This window comes from Lytechinus pictus, chromosome 11 (assembly GCF_037042905.1).
Source record: "Lytechinus pictus isolate F3 Inbred chromosome 11, Lp3.0, whole genome shotgun sequence".
Taxonomy (NCBI): domain Eukaryota; kingdom Metazoa; phylum Echinodermata; class Echinoidea; order Temnopleuroida; family Toxopneustidae; genus Lytechinus; species Lytechinus pictus.
Window position 1 is genome coordinate 16,839,734 of NC_087255.1, and position 16,659 is coordinate 16,856,392.

Consider the following 16,659-nt stretch of genomic DNA (forward strand, 5'->3'; position numbering starts at 1 on the left):
TGAGTGCCTAAAGCCAGGGTAACAATAAGTTCCCTTTGTATCTTCAGGCAAAAAGTGCTTCAAAAATCCAGCTTCTGTTATTATTGATACATGTACATTTGGTGCACATTTGTACAGATATGAGACTATACCCTATGAATTGGACAAAAAACTCATAGATCTCCTTTGGCATTCCAGGAGAAATATTGTGATGTTGTATAGTTTAGAAACCGCAAAATTTATCTTGGAGTTGTTTCATATCTGTACTAGCTTTGTGGTGAAAATCTTATAATTCACTTTCCAATGTATCTATCTGTAGAGGAAACAACTGTTGTAACAACAGTAATAATGACCTTTGACCCCACTACAACAGGTAAAGTATTTTCCTTTTGCTTGTTCAAAGATATTTAATCAAAACCTGTATTCAGAATTTGCATGCGTGATCCCTGTATTCAGAATTTGCATGCATGGTTAAAAGTTATATTATATTCAGACCTGAAAAAGGGTTATTTTAAGGAATTCACAGAGAGCATGTCACTAATCAAAGGAAGTAACTGCAAAGCACAAGCTGAATTGTTTTTTTTCCCGTTTTATACCCTTGAGAAAAGAGATATTTAAGGACTGTTTGTAGGAATCCATGAACAGCATATGTATGCCACTATTCAATGTATGGGAGCGTGAAGCGAGAGCTGAAATGTATTTTTATTCCCCTGAGAAAATTGATATTTTAAGGACTGTTTTTAGGTATTCATGTAGAGCATGCATATTTCACCAATTCACTATTGCGAACGCGAAGGGTGAACTGATCTTTTTTATAATCAAACATTCAAAGGTGGCAATCACTTAATAATAAGTAATCCTGAAAAAGATGTCGGAAGCATGAGGAAAAATATTTGGTGTATTGACTTGATAACGGAAGTTTTTTGCGCCATTTAATTAATTCTCTTGATCGGAATTATACATCATTACATCAGAAATGGACACTACAATCACCTGGAGTGTTGAATACATAGGCCCTGCGTAATTATGTTTCAACAAATTATGAAAAAAATCTTAAATTTCCTCTTTCTTTTCCCATTATGTTTCTCATTCTCCCCTTTTCCTAATTTTCCCCCATTTTTTGTTTTTGTTTTTGTTTTTTGCCAGCTGATAGGGAGGCATGTACCCCCACCCCTGTGTGCCAGCCCCCTCCCCCATAGTTAAGCCACTGGATGTATATTAACATTATCGACCTGTTTCATAGAACAAATAATGCACAGGTTTAACTTTGTGGTACTAGTGGTGAAGCAGGCAACTAGGGTATGTTGTGCTAAAGCCTTCAACAGACCAAGTGCTTGTTCAACATTGTAGATGTCTGAGGGTGCGTTTATGCGCCACTTTTATACCCTAGAATCATGATTTGAATCATGATTCTGCAGAATCACGATTACGTTTAGTCAAAAGTAAAAATAGAAAGTCAAAAGGGGCCTAAGCTTTCGATCCTAGCAGAATCTTCGTTGGAGGCAAAATAAATGTCTTTCAAATCACAAACATGAAACACGGAAAAAGGGGCGTTTGGGAAGACGTTTCTGTAGAATCATGAGCGAAAATGGTCGTATAAACGCAATCGTGATTTGAATCATGATTCTATGATGTCACTGTGTTGGGCTGCTTCCTGTTTGACTCTTGCCAAGCACAAGGCATGTGCTATTTGGAAGTTCCTTGCTATTATATGCTACGCATGCATTTCTGTGTTATTGCATCGTCCACTGTTTTTTTTTTTTTTTTGGTCATGGCTTTAACTGCAAGTTCTAGTAAATTAACTAACTGGACAGACAATGATCTCAGTTGTTGAGTTTACAATGTCAATATTAAATTGGATTACGCTGAAATTCACTTCGAACACCATTTTTTGATAAACTGACAAGATGAATAAAAGTAAACAAAATGAGGTATAATAGACTGAATATTGGAAGCAAAAGATTGATTTTTCGAAAGCCGAGACACGTGCGAATAGTTGACCTATACTTCTTGGGTCTGCGCACTGTGATGCGCACTTGATCAGCCCGAATCAGAGGAGAAACAGCGTTAGAATGAAGGTTGTCTAAACGCTGATTCTGTGGTATTGTGATTCATGTTTGTGTTTTGAATCATGATTCAGATCATCATTCAAATCGTGATTCTGGCTTGAGGTCGCATAAATGCAGTCTTAGAGTATGCTTTGTCACCACAAACACTCTTTGTCCTGTGCATTATTCTGTGTACAGTATGTGAGCTTTAAATGTAAATATAATGTATTAAAGACACTTCAAACAAATTAGAAATCAAGCTATTATTTAGCATGTTTAATACCTGCTGCATTTTCTCTTGTACAATCATGTAGCTCTGCATTCATCTTTCCTTTAATACTAAAAGCTTCTTGTTTGCAAATAACATCTTTCAAAATAACAATCTGGGTGAAAATTATGTGAAACCCTTTAACACTCTTTGAGGAATGATTGGTGGTCTATGAAATTTGATTCAAAATTATAATGTCCAGATAAAGAATAAAGGGTGCTGAGGCTGCTCACTCAAAAAATTTGACAAAGTTTTCAAGAGTAAACTGAAGCAATTCAAAAAAGAAGGGAAAGAAAAAAGTTTCTTGCTTCAAAAAGAGGAAGTGCTTCTCCAAAAAGGTAGGTACAATGTCTGTTTTGAAAAATGATAAAGTTAGAAAGGGAAGTATGTAACCCTTGTGCCCTTGGCACCACTCGGCCATTTAGGGTGACGGTAAGTCTAAAAGTAAAACTTAAAGCTGCATTTTAATATTTTTTTTAAATTGCACTTTTAACATTTTTTGTCATCTTGCATGTTTTTAATCGTAGATTTATCAACAGATAACACTAACATTTTAGAGACAACAGATCCTCCGGCTATTACAGAAATCATAACAGAGATTGTGACAGTAATTGTTAACAGTACTGCCCCAGTCACAAGTAGTTTGTCAACTTTGCCTTTGGCTCCTTCGACGACAACGGTTGGTAGGTGACCCGTGTGACTGCTGCTCACCATGCTACAACACCGTTCAAGTTCATCAGTCATACGAATCCCTGTCGTGTTCTGTTCAGTCATTATTATAGGGACAGTGATTTTCTGTTTACCGGTTTTAAAATCAAAACAGAAAATCCATTTTGGTGGTTCTTAACTTTTCTTGTGAAATTTCATTAGGTTTACCTTTGCAAAATGGAATTCATATTCTGCTGTGTGCAATTTTTGTGACAAAACTAATTTTCAATGAGAGATCAAGTTTGAAGTAGAATTACAAGTTTTCAGAGACTAAAACGTAAAATCACTGTCCCAAGACTACCTACGTAATGCATTTAACAGGGTAGCCCATTAAAAGTAAAAAGTATACTGCTTGTATTGAGAGTTTATTTACTTGTTTGAGGAAAAGAGGGATCTATTTGGAAAGAAAGTAGCGCCCAAAACTTTTTTTGAATGGTAGAGGGTTTGTTTTTCCCATTGAGATCAAGTCCATCCTTTTTTGAAGAAAACCAACTGGCTGTGATGCAATGTATTTGTGTTTCATAGTCGAAAGTCATAATTGCCCTAAGTAAAAAATGAGAAAACAGTTGGATGATAAAAATACATGATCAATATTCATGACAGCTTTAACAAAGTTTGAGTGTTCATGTGACTACAAAATGGTACATTATAGCCTGCAAAGCACTGATTGCATGAAACTTTTGCCTATGAAAATTGTTCCATTCTTTTCCATATTTCCAAAATTATTATCTTCAGCCAATGCTTGAACCTTGATTTGACATTACATTTCATCTTGACTCTAATTGAATATTTAACCTGAAACTCAACTGTAAAGTGACATAACATGTATTCAAAATGTCTTTCTGTTTTAGCAGTCATGTATTTTGCTTTTATTTTCAATGTACATGTGGTAGTCATGAATTCAGTCATTATGTATAAACTTTGTTCAACTTATCTTTACCATTATGTCCGATCCTTCATACTTGCCCCTGTATAATTGAATGATTTCATGTACATACATGTAAATATAAAAATGCAAACAGGCATTGTCATGGCTTCATATCTACAACAGTATTTACCTTTGTAACCAACATGCTTGATGCATTTATTTATTTATTTATATGTTTAATTATTAATTCTTTTATTTGGTTCATTCATTTATTTATAAGTATGACTTTTATTTTTTATTTATTCATTTATTCATTTTTTTCATTTTATTTTTGTTTTCATATACATGTATGTTTTCATTTGAAAAACTGCAGGTTTTATGTTATAAAAATATGATTTTATATTTCTCATTGGAATTTATACAGATCTTTAGTTCCATGTACTTCATTTTTTCTGTCCAGCATGCATTAACATTTTGTCCATGTAAACATATTTATCATGGCATTGATGACTTTAGGCTATTTATTTATTGTTTTATTTGTTAATTCCTATCTATATGATCCTTTGAACATTTATATTAGAATCAAGTGTTAGAGGAAAAGAAAGCATGAACAAGCATTAAAAGTTTGTTTACATTTTATTAGCAAGCATTTCATCTGCCCAGTCTTATATACATGTACATTAGTCCAGTCAATCTAGCCAGAATAGGGGGGTAACCCACCACTAATTGCAACACGAGATATTCCACTGAAATGCTTTCCAGGAAGGTCCCCTAAACAACATACTAAAAGTCCCAAGAAATCCAAGCAGTGGAAATTTATGAAATTTGCATATTATGCAAATTAGCCATGAAAAATTAGAAAAAGAAGGGAAATAATCCAAAGATTACAAATTAAATGTCCAAAATAATTTGATTTGAATGGAAATTCATGATAAATAACTGAATTCAATGTTTTCAATCAAAAGTGCAAAAATTTCTACCTCATTTGCATATTATGCAAATAAGCATCCTTATATGGAAAAAAATGTCAAGATATTGTGATTTTTCTCATATAGACTGCTTGAAAACATTTCATTAATGTTGACATTAATATGCTACTATATCACTAAGCATGAGAATTCATCCCAATGCCTAAAAATTAATTTGCATATTATGCAAATTAGCCATTTAAAAAATAGAAAATGAGGAAATTAATCCAAAGATTACAGATTAAATGTCCACAGCAAGTAATTTTGAACATGATGAATAAATAAGTTCAATGTCTTTATTTAAAAAGCTAGCAAATCTGCCTCATTTGCATATTATGCAAATAAGTATCCTTATTTGGAAAATGTCAAGAAATTTAGATTTTATCACATTGACTGCAGTGAAAACATTTAAGTTTTTCAAATTAATATGCTGCTATCACTAAGCATTCAAATCTATCCTAATATGATTTATATTCAAGGAAAAATACTGGAAATATGTTCTTCGCTACCTAAGCGTTAGTCTGACAAGATGATGGGATTGGCAAGAACAAAGCACAGTATTTGAATTGGTGTGTAGTTTGTTAGAGTTGACAACCCTTTCTTATATAGATGGGAACGACTTAGACTTTCTTGAAATTTCACCGCATAAACATGATAAAGGGAGGCCAGGAAAAGCAAACTTATGGCAGGTAAGATCTGATGAGTAGTCTCATTAAGAAGTGCAGCAGAGATTCCGTCTGGCCTAGTAGCTTCATGCAGGTTGTTTTCTTTAACAATTTCTTCAGTAGTCTGGCTACACCTGCTTGACTAAACAATATGTTATCTGGCCATATCTGGGTCAGGACTGGGTCCCAGGACTTCAGCGTCATCATCATCATGATCAGTGGTGAATACTAAGACTAAAAATCTTTGCCTTCCTTTAATAATGATATTCCAATGTAGTCATAGCTATTGATATTAAGGGCTCCCAATTTTGTTACAGCCTGGATCATTGTCAATCCGGTCAACAAATTATGTATTACAGGCTTGTCTACAAACCCTCTTATGGTCCTCTTTAATGCATTGTAGCAATTCTGAGCTTTACCTTACTGATGCTTTTGGAGCTCTAAAATGTGCAAGCCTTCCTAGCCTTTCTCTAAAACTCTTGACATCTTCCGACACAACTTATGTCCATTCTCTCATTGAGGCAACTTGTGTCGGAAGAAGACATGGTTAACAGTGTGTTCTTGTTAAAGTCCTCTCGATTGGCATTCAGTCTCCTATGCTCGACTTGTCGGATTTCAGTACAGAGAGCTGTATGATTGTCCAAAGTACATCTGCATGACACTATTAAAGTCAGCATTCCTCCAAAAGAACATCCTTAGTCGTACCATAAAATGTTTATTCCTCTGGATAACCTCACAGTATACCCATGAATAGCACATAGTGGCAAATAATCTTGGAAGTGGTACACACTGTCTAATCAATGTTGGATGGTATTTGATGGTGATGTTAAGGGTGTTCCATTATGTTGTGTCCTCTTGTTGGAAAGGCAATAATCTAGCTTAGTTCTCCATCTGGTTTGTTCATTGTCTCACTGAGGAATTTATGTTTACCATAAATATCAGGAAATTAATATTATAATTTGCATACGACTTACTTAGAAACTATAGCTTTAATATTTGGAGATGGTTGCCATAGGAGATTTATCAAATAGGAGAGAACAGAAAATGGATGCTTCATCATGAAGCAGCAACTGGATTCAGCAAGAAAGTCTAATTACGATTCCTGTATCTGAGAAAGATGCCTATAATGCACTTTAAGCCTTTATCATGAATTTATGAATGGCTTTCATGTTGCTCGTATAGGCAAATGCCCATTGTTACTCTCATTAAGCATGCCCAGAGATCTTGTGATCCAAGCAAGTACTCATATTCACCACCAAGACAAGTGATGATGATGATGGGTTCTTGTAAAGCGTCGTTATCCGCCTCAGCTGGGCGCTCATGGCGCTTGCTCAAAAATAGGAAATATCTCACAAATTTCAATGTCTTCAAACAGTGCTTAGGATCATCATTCAGTTCAAGTACTGTCCTAGTAATGCTACAATTGAGTTATTCTTGTCTTGGGATAATGTTGGAGTGGGGAACAGAAAGGTCTTCAGGTAAGACTCAAAAGTTGATTGGGTCTCTGCTCTCCTGATAAATTGGGGAAGGCTATTCCACAGCTTTGGTCCAGAGATGTAGAAGGCTCTGTCACCCCAGGTTGATTGGGTCTCTGCTCTCCTGATAAATTGGGGAAGGCTATTCCACAGCTTTGGTCCAGAGATGTAGAAGGCTCTGTCACCCCAGGTTGTGTGGCTGAGAGATTCCCTCAGCAATGCTTGAGCTGCTGATCTGAGACTGCGTGTTGGTCTATGCTGAGATGAGAGCTCTGAGATGTAGGGTGGAGATTTATCGTTAAGCGCTTTAAATACAAGGCCCCCAAGTTTATAAGCTAATTGGTGTGCTACAAGGACCAAATATTCGAAGCTAATGGGCTTTTATTTGTACGGGTGTGACATCTTTTGCTGATCACTTGGCAATCCAGGAGTTGCTAGCGTGGACTATACTCGCAAGAAACGCAAAGTCTCTATACAAAGTCAAGAAGAGAGCAAGACTTGGATGGAAATAATGAAACATTCAAGCAGTGGGATCCATGTAGAATTGACTCATCATTGTACAATATGAGTGCTCGTGACAAAACTCAATATCAACCAAGCAAGAAGTGTAGGGAAGGTCATCATGGTTAATACACATAATCTACATGGAATATTAGAGGAAAGTATCACTTATGTGTTTCCTTGAATATTTATAACATGTCGGATGCTTATTTGCATAATATGTAAATTACACTTCAGATATTAAGCTGATTATTAATGTATTTCCCATTCTTAGTGATCAAATCATATTGATCTAGACTGAAATGTTTTCATAACTGTTTTTGTGAGAAAAATCTAAATTTCTGCATTTTTTCCATATAAAGATGCTTATATATATGCAAATGAGGTAGATTTATTCAAGATTTTTTATTTAAAACATAAATAAATTTGTAAAACTTGTCATGGGCTTCAGTTCAATTCGTATTGATTGCACTTGATTTCCAATATTTGGATTATTTTCCTTATTTGTAATTTATTATGGCTAATTTGCATAAAATGCAAATTTTGTGATTTTCCCATATGCTTGTATATTTAAGGACTTTTAATATAGTGTTTAGGAAACCTTCCTGTAAGGTATTGCCATATTGCAATTTCAATAGATAATCTACTTGCAATTTTTGAGGGATGTATCACCAGTGTGTTTTCTTGAATATTTATAACATGTTAGATACTTTTATTTGCATAATATGCAAATTACACTACAGACACTAAGCTGAATACAAATGTATTCAACGTCCTTAGTAATAGCAGCATGTAAATTCCAACATTAATGAAATTTTCAAGCAGATAATGAGAGAAAAATCACATTACCTACACATTTTTCCATATAAGGATGCTTATTTGCATATTATGCAAATGAGGTAGATTTTTTTGCACTTTTGACAAAAAACATTGAATACAGTTATTTATCATGAATTTTCGCTCAAATTAAATTGTTTTGGACACTCAATTTGTAATCTTTGGGCTATTTTTCTTACTTTTTATGGCTAATTTGCATAATATGCAAATTTCATAAATTTCCACTGCTTGGATTTCTTGGGACTTTTAGTATGTTGTTTAGGGGACCTTCCTTGAAAGCATTGCAGTGGAATATCTCGTGTTGCAATTAGTGGTGGGTCAAACCCTATATTGACTGGACTACATGGAGGAAATATGCAAATATCGTTTATTTTTTAGTATTAAATTGCAAAATGTAGTAAAGAAGTAACATGATCATTATGACTAAAATGGATCATCCTTTTTTTTTTAAATCTACAATCATTAGAAGTTCTTTTTTCTAATACTTTTTTTTTTTACTTTTGATTAGCAAGCACTACATCTGCCCAGCCTGAAAGACATGTTCATGGAGAAAATATTCAAACAGCCAATATAAAATTGTGAAAATGCACAATGCAGCAAATAAGTTAAAATGCTTTATTATAAGACTTAAATGATTTTCCTTTTTTTTTGTCTAACATACATATGTACAAACATATCCATTTCCATTTTAACTTTTTACATGTTTGCAAACCATTATGAGAGAATATTATTTTCATTAATCATGATTTTACATGTATTTTTTTTCTTGCCAAACAGTGTTGATGAAAACAATAAAATAACTGGGGATACATTGGTCATTCATAAATCTGAAGTTTGATTTTATGCAAAAATATATGGACTTTATACCTGTATTTATGCTTTTCCCAAATAGCCCAAAGCACTCACGATTTCAATTTAACTAATACATACACAAATATACAAAATGATGGAAGATGCCTAAAACAAAAAAAAAAGGTTTAGGAACTTGAATGATTCAATTGTTTGGGATTGCCATACTTGTACCTTTGAAATTAACATTTGTTCTAATTGTAGACATGTTCACTGTACATTTATATATATATATGCGTAATTGCTACATGTACATGTATTTGGGTGAATTATGGGTTATATTGAACAGTTTTCTTGACCAAATACATAGTCATGATATTCTAAAGGGGATTTCAACACCAGAACGTGTTATGTGTTTTGATACATGTGGCAAACCAGTTGTAATGTCATATTTGTTTATACCTTTATATTTATAATTGCTGATTTTGAGCAACACAACATGATTTTCTTGATATTTGATTACTTGATATTTAACAGGAATCAATGTATTGAATGTCAAATCATCTTGCCCTTTGACAATGGCATACACTGGCCCCTTAAGTGTCCAGTGTCCCATAACGTATATCTTTATAGTAATTGATTGTGGGAGTGATATTTGCGATTGATTGAATACAATCATAGAAATCACCCCCTCAATCAAAGGTTAATCAAACTAAGGTTTATGTTACAGGGTCCAGCTTATTCTAGTTTGTCATAATCCTACAAGGATTGCATTAATATTCATTGAAAAACAACTTTTCAATATAAATTCACATTATAATTTGTAAAACAATTGTTAGCATCAATTCTTAAGTAAATTTCATTGAAAAGGGATTTGCTAATATGTTTATACTTCAACTCAGGATGTAGGATGACATTGGCATCTGGATTTATTCATTGCAGATCATGCCTTAATTTGGCGCAGAGCAAAATTTACAATGGATGCATGCATATTGGACTACATGTACCAGCCTGTGCATTTAATTGTATCATTTCTATCCATGGTGATTTTTCTCAACAGATGTTGATGATTGTGACCCAAATCCTTGTATGAATGGTGGTGATTGCACAGATAAGCTGAATAATTACACATGTAACTGTACTGGAACAGGATATGAGGGAACAAATTGCACGGAGGGTATGTTATTGTTATTTTTTACATTCACCCTGGTCACCACAACATTTCCATGATACCATGGCATGAAAATCATACCCACGATATGAGGGAACAAACTGTGATGCAAGTATGTTATTGCTTTTGTTTTCCTTTTGTAATTGTACATGGTACCACAACATTACCATGTTAATATGGCATGAAAATCATGGCGGTACCATGTTAGTAAAAAGGTGTGCAATATACTGCATTTTAGATATGGCAATGGTCAAGGCATATATTTCAACCCTGCTCAGACAAGAATCCAATCTAGTTACATGTATGTTTTTATTAATGTTACATTTTCATTTAGGCATACTGTACAATGTATATACATATATTAGACTACCAATCCTTGCATTTGATTGTACCTTTTCCAATGATTGGGTTTTTTTTCTCTACAGATATTGATGATTGTGACCCAAATCCTTGTATGAATGGTGGTGCATGCACAGATAAGCTGAATAATTACACATGTAACTGTACTGGAACAGGATATGAGGGAACAAATTGCATGGAGGGTATGTTATTGTTATTTTTTACATTTAGTTACATAACCATGTCACCACATTTCCATGATACCATGGCATGAAAATCATACCCACAGTACCATGTTACTAAAATATATGTAGAAGGTCCATATTTTACAAGATTTACAGCACTTGACAGTTCAAAGCCAGGGGTGTTCCACACATCCATACAATAGGTCTGACTAAAATATTATAATCCATCATCATCATTGGTCTGATCATGCTCATGGGATGCGTACATACATGTTGAATTTCATGTGCACATTGGTACCAGATCATGTTATGTATTATCGAATTAAACTCTTTGTGAAATACTCCCCGGAACTACAGAGTGTACAAATATGCCAATTTTTGTGTATTTAGATTTTAGTATAAAAGAACTAGAGAGTGCTCGGCCAAGTTTCATTTAAAAGGTTTTGTAAATGATGCATTCAGGATGCAGTAAGAAAATTCATTATGCAACATTATTTGATTAACTGCGATAATTCATACTCATGTTGTGAAAACTATTATATATGAATGGTTGTTACTCATTTTTTTTTCAAGATTTCTATTCTGAACTGTGATGTAATCTTCACAACAATAATATTCTGGTATCGTATCCCACACATTTTTCCTGAATCTTTTTAAAAAATGAAATGTGTCAGGTTTTACCACTACTGTATGTTTATCAGTTAATAATGAAGGTAAATCTTCAAATGAATAATTTTCAAGTTGAATTACATTGATTTTTATCAGAAAATATACTCAGATTAATCACATGTAGAGTAAGTTCCAGATATTCTTCATCCCTTCACCGTGAAATATTGTTTGCTCATATGCATTAATCTACATAATTATACTCTCATATAAAAACATGTATTTATGGAAAATGCAAAATATGACAAAAGATATTGTAAATCATAGATACCTTCAGATATACTTGATTTTTATACCTCTCATTTTCAATTTCGAGCTAGATATTAATGAGTGTAATTTAATGGGAGCCAGTTATCCTTGTGATGCAACAAATGGCATGTGCACAAACAATGATGGTACACATGTAGCTTCATGTGCACATGTAATCCTGGATATCAGCTTGATCAGTCTGATATGAAAACTTGCGATGGTATCCAACAAACATGCTTGATATTGATGTTGGGTGCACCTTATTGATTTCATATTACGCCAAGCAGTCCTCTTTTTTTTTATATTTCCTTTCTTTCTGTTTCGCCCTGTCATTTGGTTTATGTGTAACATAATGTTCACTTTATGGAGTACTGGAAAGTGATTCTTGAAAGGACTTGTCAGATATTATGTAGGTATTGGACAGTTGAGCTAGAAATTGTGCTTTTCAGCCAATGAAAATGAAGCAAAGTGGTCAGATCTGACAATGAAAAATGTTGATGAAATAGTCCCCTAAATCTACTATGTGGAAGGGAAAGCATCAATTCACGTTTGCTGTGCAATTACTGTGAGGGTATCCCAAAGAGTTGCATTTGACTTTGAGTTACATGATTACATGACATATTTTTACAGAATATTAACATGTACATACATGTATGGATTGTAATCAAGTGTAAATCACCAAAGAGATACTACATTTTGAACACAAATACACACATCTTCAGGTTTGTATAGCCTGTATTAAGTCTGAAGTGTGATGATGAGATGAAAGAGGATATCACAAAACACATTCATTTTTATGCTATATGTATTGTTCAAACTCTACAATTAAAATGTCTAAATTTGACAAATCTGGATACTGATCAAATATGAATGTGTATTATTTTCAAGTATAAATGCTTATCATTTATGAATTAAGCTGAAAAAAATCTTTGTACATAAGTTTCTAATATTAGTCATTTCAATTTGAAGCAAAAAAAAATGAATACAGGTACCCCTTTAAAAACAAAATTAAGTATTACAAAGAGAAACTTATTATTTTCCCCAAAGGTAAGATTTACATTTGATAAATTACATCAATTCACATGGATTTTACTGTGGTTTCTGCAGGTTTTGGACTTTTTTTTTTTTTTGCTTTCTAGATATCAATGAGTGTAATTCCAACCCCTGCATGAATGAAGGGACCTGTCGGGACATGTTTAATAAGTACACCTGTAACTGTGAATTTGGATATACAGGAGTGAACTGTGAAACTGGTATTGAAATTCCTCTGATTTCAGCTTATTATTGTATTTAATATTTATTTTTGAGTATGAAAAGGAAGTTCAGTGTTCTTATCACTTGAACTGCTAATTTCTGTGCAAAATTGTTGCATATTTTGGGGGAATCATTGTCTCATATATTTATGTTTTTATTGGTCTTTCTGTCATTGTTTTGTATCAGTTGTTGAATTTGTGTGTGGGTTTGTCCTGCTATGTATTTGAGTTTGTCATTATTCTTGTTCTAGACTTACCTGCTTGGGATTTTCTGGTATGGCATATGTTTTTACACGGTTTCAAGGAATATCTTTCTAATTACTGTCTTGTTTGGTATTACCTGTCTTTATGAGTTTTGCTTTAATAGAAACGTGACAAAAGTAGAGTATCATCTTTCAACAGGAACTCCACTTTCTTTTTCTTACTACTACTTCAGTTGCATTTTCTCTATGGCGGCCGAACAGCGGGTCCAAAACAGCCATTTTCACATTTTTTATACCAGCTACATACATAGGTGGTTTGAATTGAATAAACGGCTGTTTACGACTCGCTGTAGGTGAAATATGACTGCAGCATAACCCTATCATATTAAACAATTACCATGATTTCTACCAATTTAAACACAAAAGTTTTATTCAGCTTTTTTTCTATTCAACTGTCTAATACTAATACTTTTCTTAACTTGTGTCTCTTTTTTTTTGCAGTCATAAAATACCTATTTCTAATTTCATTTAAAAATGATATAAGGTTTGTGTAATGTTTGTTCGTAATGCCTTGTATTCTGCTGTTAATCCTTTTTGCTAGTCTTCTTGAGGATGGTCATATTTCTCTCCTCTCTGTGCCACTTTTATTAATCATTTGAAATATCCATTATAAATTGAAACAATTCATATTTTGCTGAAGGTTTTGTTGGTCTATAGGAAGAACACATAAGGGACAACGCATGTTATTACCCCTGTTATCACCTGCCTTTATACAATATCTTTCTCCATTTTTACATATATTTTCTGATACTTCTCATAAAGTGATCTAACCATTTGCCCCCTTCCAGATGGTGTCCAATTTTAATTATACTTGTGTTTGAGGGTTTTTTTTTCTTTATATATATCTAATGTGTAAATTCATACTCTATTGTTACATGCCTTGTATACATTTACATTCAGTTCAGTTTTGTAATTAAAAACATGTCATTCAAATCAGATTAATTATTCCTGGCAAAGTTTGAGAAAAGGAATTCATGAAATAAGTTTTTAAGTATGTGTCAAATTTACAATTCTATGATTTTCCTTGTCTAAAATAATGAATATTGTCAAATGTATTAATCACTGTCTATATATTTAAAGCAAATTATGCAGGATTATTTGTGTCAAATTATTTAAACTTCCTTTTGTTAAAAATCAAATATTGTTGATTATATTTCATTTTGTCTAGAAATTGATGAATGCAGCTCTGCTCCCTGCAAGAATGAAGGAACCTGTATCAACTTGGTTAATAGTTACACATGTACCTGTGTAGCTGGATATACAGGAACAAACTGTGGAATGGGTAAAGAATGTGTATCAGATTAAACGAAATAATGATTTTATACTTTTCAGCATCCTCAACTCAAGCTCTGCCTTCCAACTGTTTCCACCTTCTTTAATATATTTTGCTTTGTTTCATCTCAGAAAAAATTATATATTGTGTTTCAAACAATTGATGGTTATATTGTAGTTCTGTAGTTTAATTCAAATGTAAAATGGATCTCTGATCTAATCGTTTACCTCCTATATGTTGTTCAATATTATTTATGTTATCAGACATTCAATGCGCAACTTCACATTTTAAGATCTTTCATCATTTCTTTTAAATGTTCATCAGCATCTATAAAATTTATTTTTTTCTCTAAATTTATGTTAATAGATAAATGTTCTAAAATTGTATTTTTAAATTCTGGTAACAATGGTAATATGCAGCAATTCATATTGAATTACTGTGCTATGTGCAGTTTTAAGACTTTGTAGAAATGTTTTCTTTTTCAGATATCAATGAATGTGCCTCAGCTCCCTGCATGAATGGTGGAGCCTGTACAGACATTGTTAATGGTTACGCATGTACATGTGTATCAGGATATACAGGAACAAACTGTGAAATGGGTAAAGAATGTGTATCAGATTTAAGGAAATAATGATTGCTTTTATACTTTTCAGCATCCTCAACTCAAGCTCTGCCTTCTTCATATAGCTGTTTCCACCTTTTTATCTGCTGCTTTGTATCATCTCAGAATGAACTGTATAGTGTGTTTCAAACAATTAATGAATATCAAAGGATTCTGTTGTAGTTGTGTTTTTTGTGGGGTTGTGAGATCATCCTTATTCCTTTATATTATGATTTCTTACGTTTTATCCTAAAGAGCATGAGTCATACTGTATGTGTTTCTTTTCCAAAACATTTTCTTATATAATTCCTATAGATTACAAATTGTAAAAAATTCAGAATAAGGTTAAAAACATTCATTTCTGTTTTTCCAATTTCATGACCTATCGGAATATTTTTTTGTTAAAAAAAAATCTTTACATCGAACAAAGCATCTATTAATTTAGAAACAATTTTCCAAAATACTGTTACCACTTGACAGGTAAAAAGAATATGAATAGTGGTATCTGGAACTTTACAAATATTACATAAAATGTCATTTTTAATCTTACATTTGTAAAGATAATCTTTACTTGGTAGTATTATGAGGAATTAATTCAAAATTAGATAGTTTAATCCTGTTGTCATTTCATCAAGTTTAAACTCTAATAATGGTTTCAAATTAAATTCAAGAAGCAAATTAAAGAAAGTGTTCCAAAATTCTTTGCAAATCCAAGATATTTCTGGTCATCTTCACAAGTGGATGAGACACAACATTGCTTATGCCTTGTTTTCATATGTTTTCTTGTGAATATTGGTTGTTTGCCAAGCCAGCACTGCTGCCATATTGAATCGCATAATGCAGGCGAGACTGCCAGAGGCATTCCACTTTTTATTTCTAGTTATTGGTCTTTGCATCATTGTTTTATTGTTGTATTTGTATGTGGGTTTGTTTTGTTACATGTACCTATTGAATCTTTACTCTTCTAGATTTGCCCTGCTAGGTTTTTTCGGAGTGGTATATGTATGTGTTTTTACTGTCTTAGTTGGTCTTACCTGTCTGTGTGAGTTTTGCCTAGGAATTAAAAAAAATTGTTGTAGCACTTTTCATCAGGAACTCTACTTTCAGTATATATTTTTACTAACCCCATCATATTAGCATACACAAAACAATTACCATGATTTCCACCATTACCTTAATATATTACTGTGATATAAAGTCTAAGTTTTATTTAAAATTTTCTTCTTTACAACTCTCCGATGGCTAATATTTATCTTAAATATTCTTTCTGCAGGGGCTTTTTTGCTTGAGGCATTTTTTAAAATAATAAACGGCAATTGCACGCCTATTCTTATATTGGCTCGAGATGTTTTAAGCTTGTTGGGTTTGTTTGTAATGTTTTGAATTCTGTCATCAATCCTTCTTTGCTATATTCTTCTTGAGGGTAGTTATATTTCTCTCTACCCATGAGCAATTGATCAAATGGTTATATAGTAGTTATGTTGTTTCATTCAAATGTTAAATGTATATCTGATCGAAACATTTGCCTCCTTCTAAATCTTGTTCAATATTAT

The 16,659-nt window shown here is 32.9% G+C and overlaps 1 protein-coding gene across 1 annotated transcript in view; it reads left to right on the forward strand.

Moving 5' to 3' along the window:
- LOC129271871 (receptor-type tyrosine-protein phosphatase S-like) overlaps positions 1-16,659 on the forward strand; it is a 94,403-nt gene that overhangs the window by 11,221 nt on the left and 66,523 nt on the right. Inside the window, exons 4-9 of the mRNA XM_064107036.1 lie at positions 2,823-2,978; positions 10,167-10,283; positions 10,703-10,819; positions 12,856-12,969; positions 14,401-14,514; positions 14,991-15,104. Of these exons, the coding sequence (XP_063963106.1) occupies positions 2,823-2,978; positions 10,167-10,283; positions 10,703-10,819; positions 12,856-12,969; positions 14,401-14,514; positions 14,991-15,104 (732 nt within the window). The remainder of the gene's footprint in view (positions 1-2,822; positions 2,979-10,166; positions 10,284-10,702; positions 10,820-12,855; positions 12,970-14,400; positions 14,515-14,990; positions 15,105-16,659) is intronic.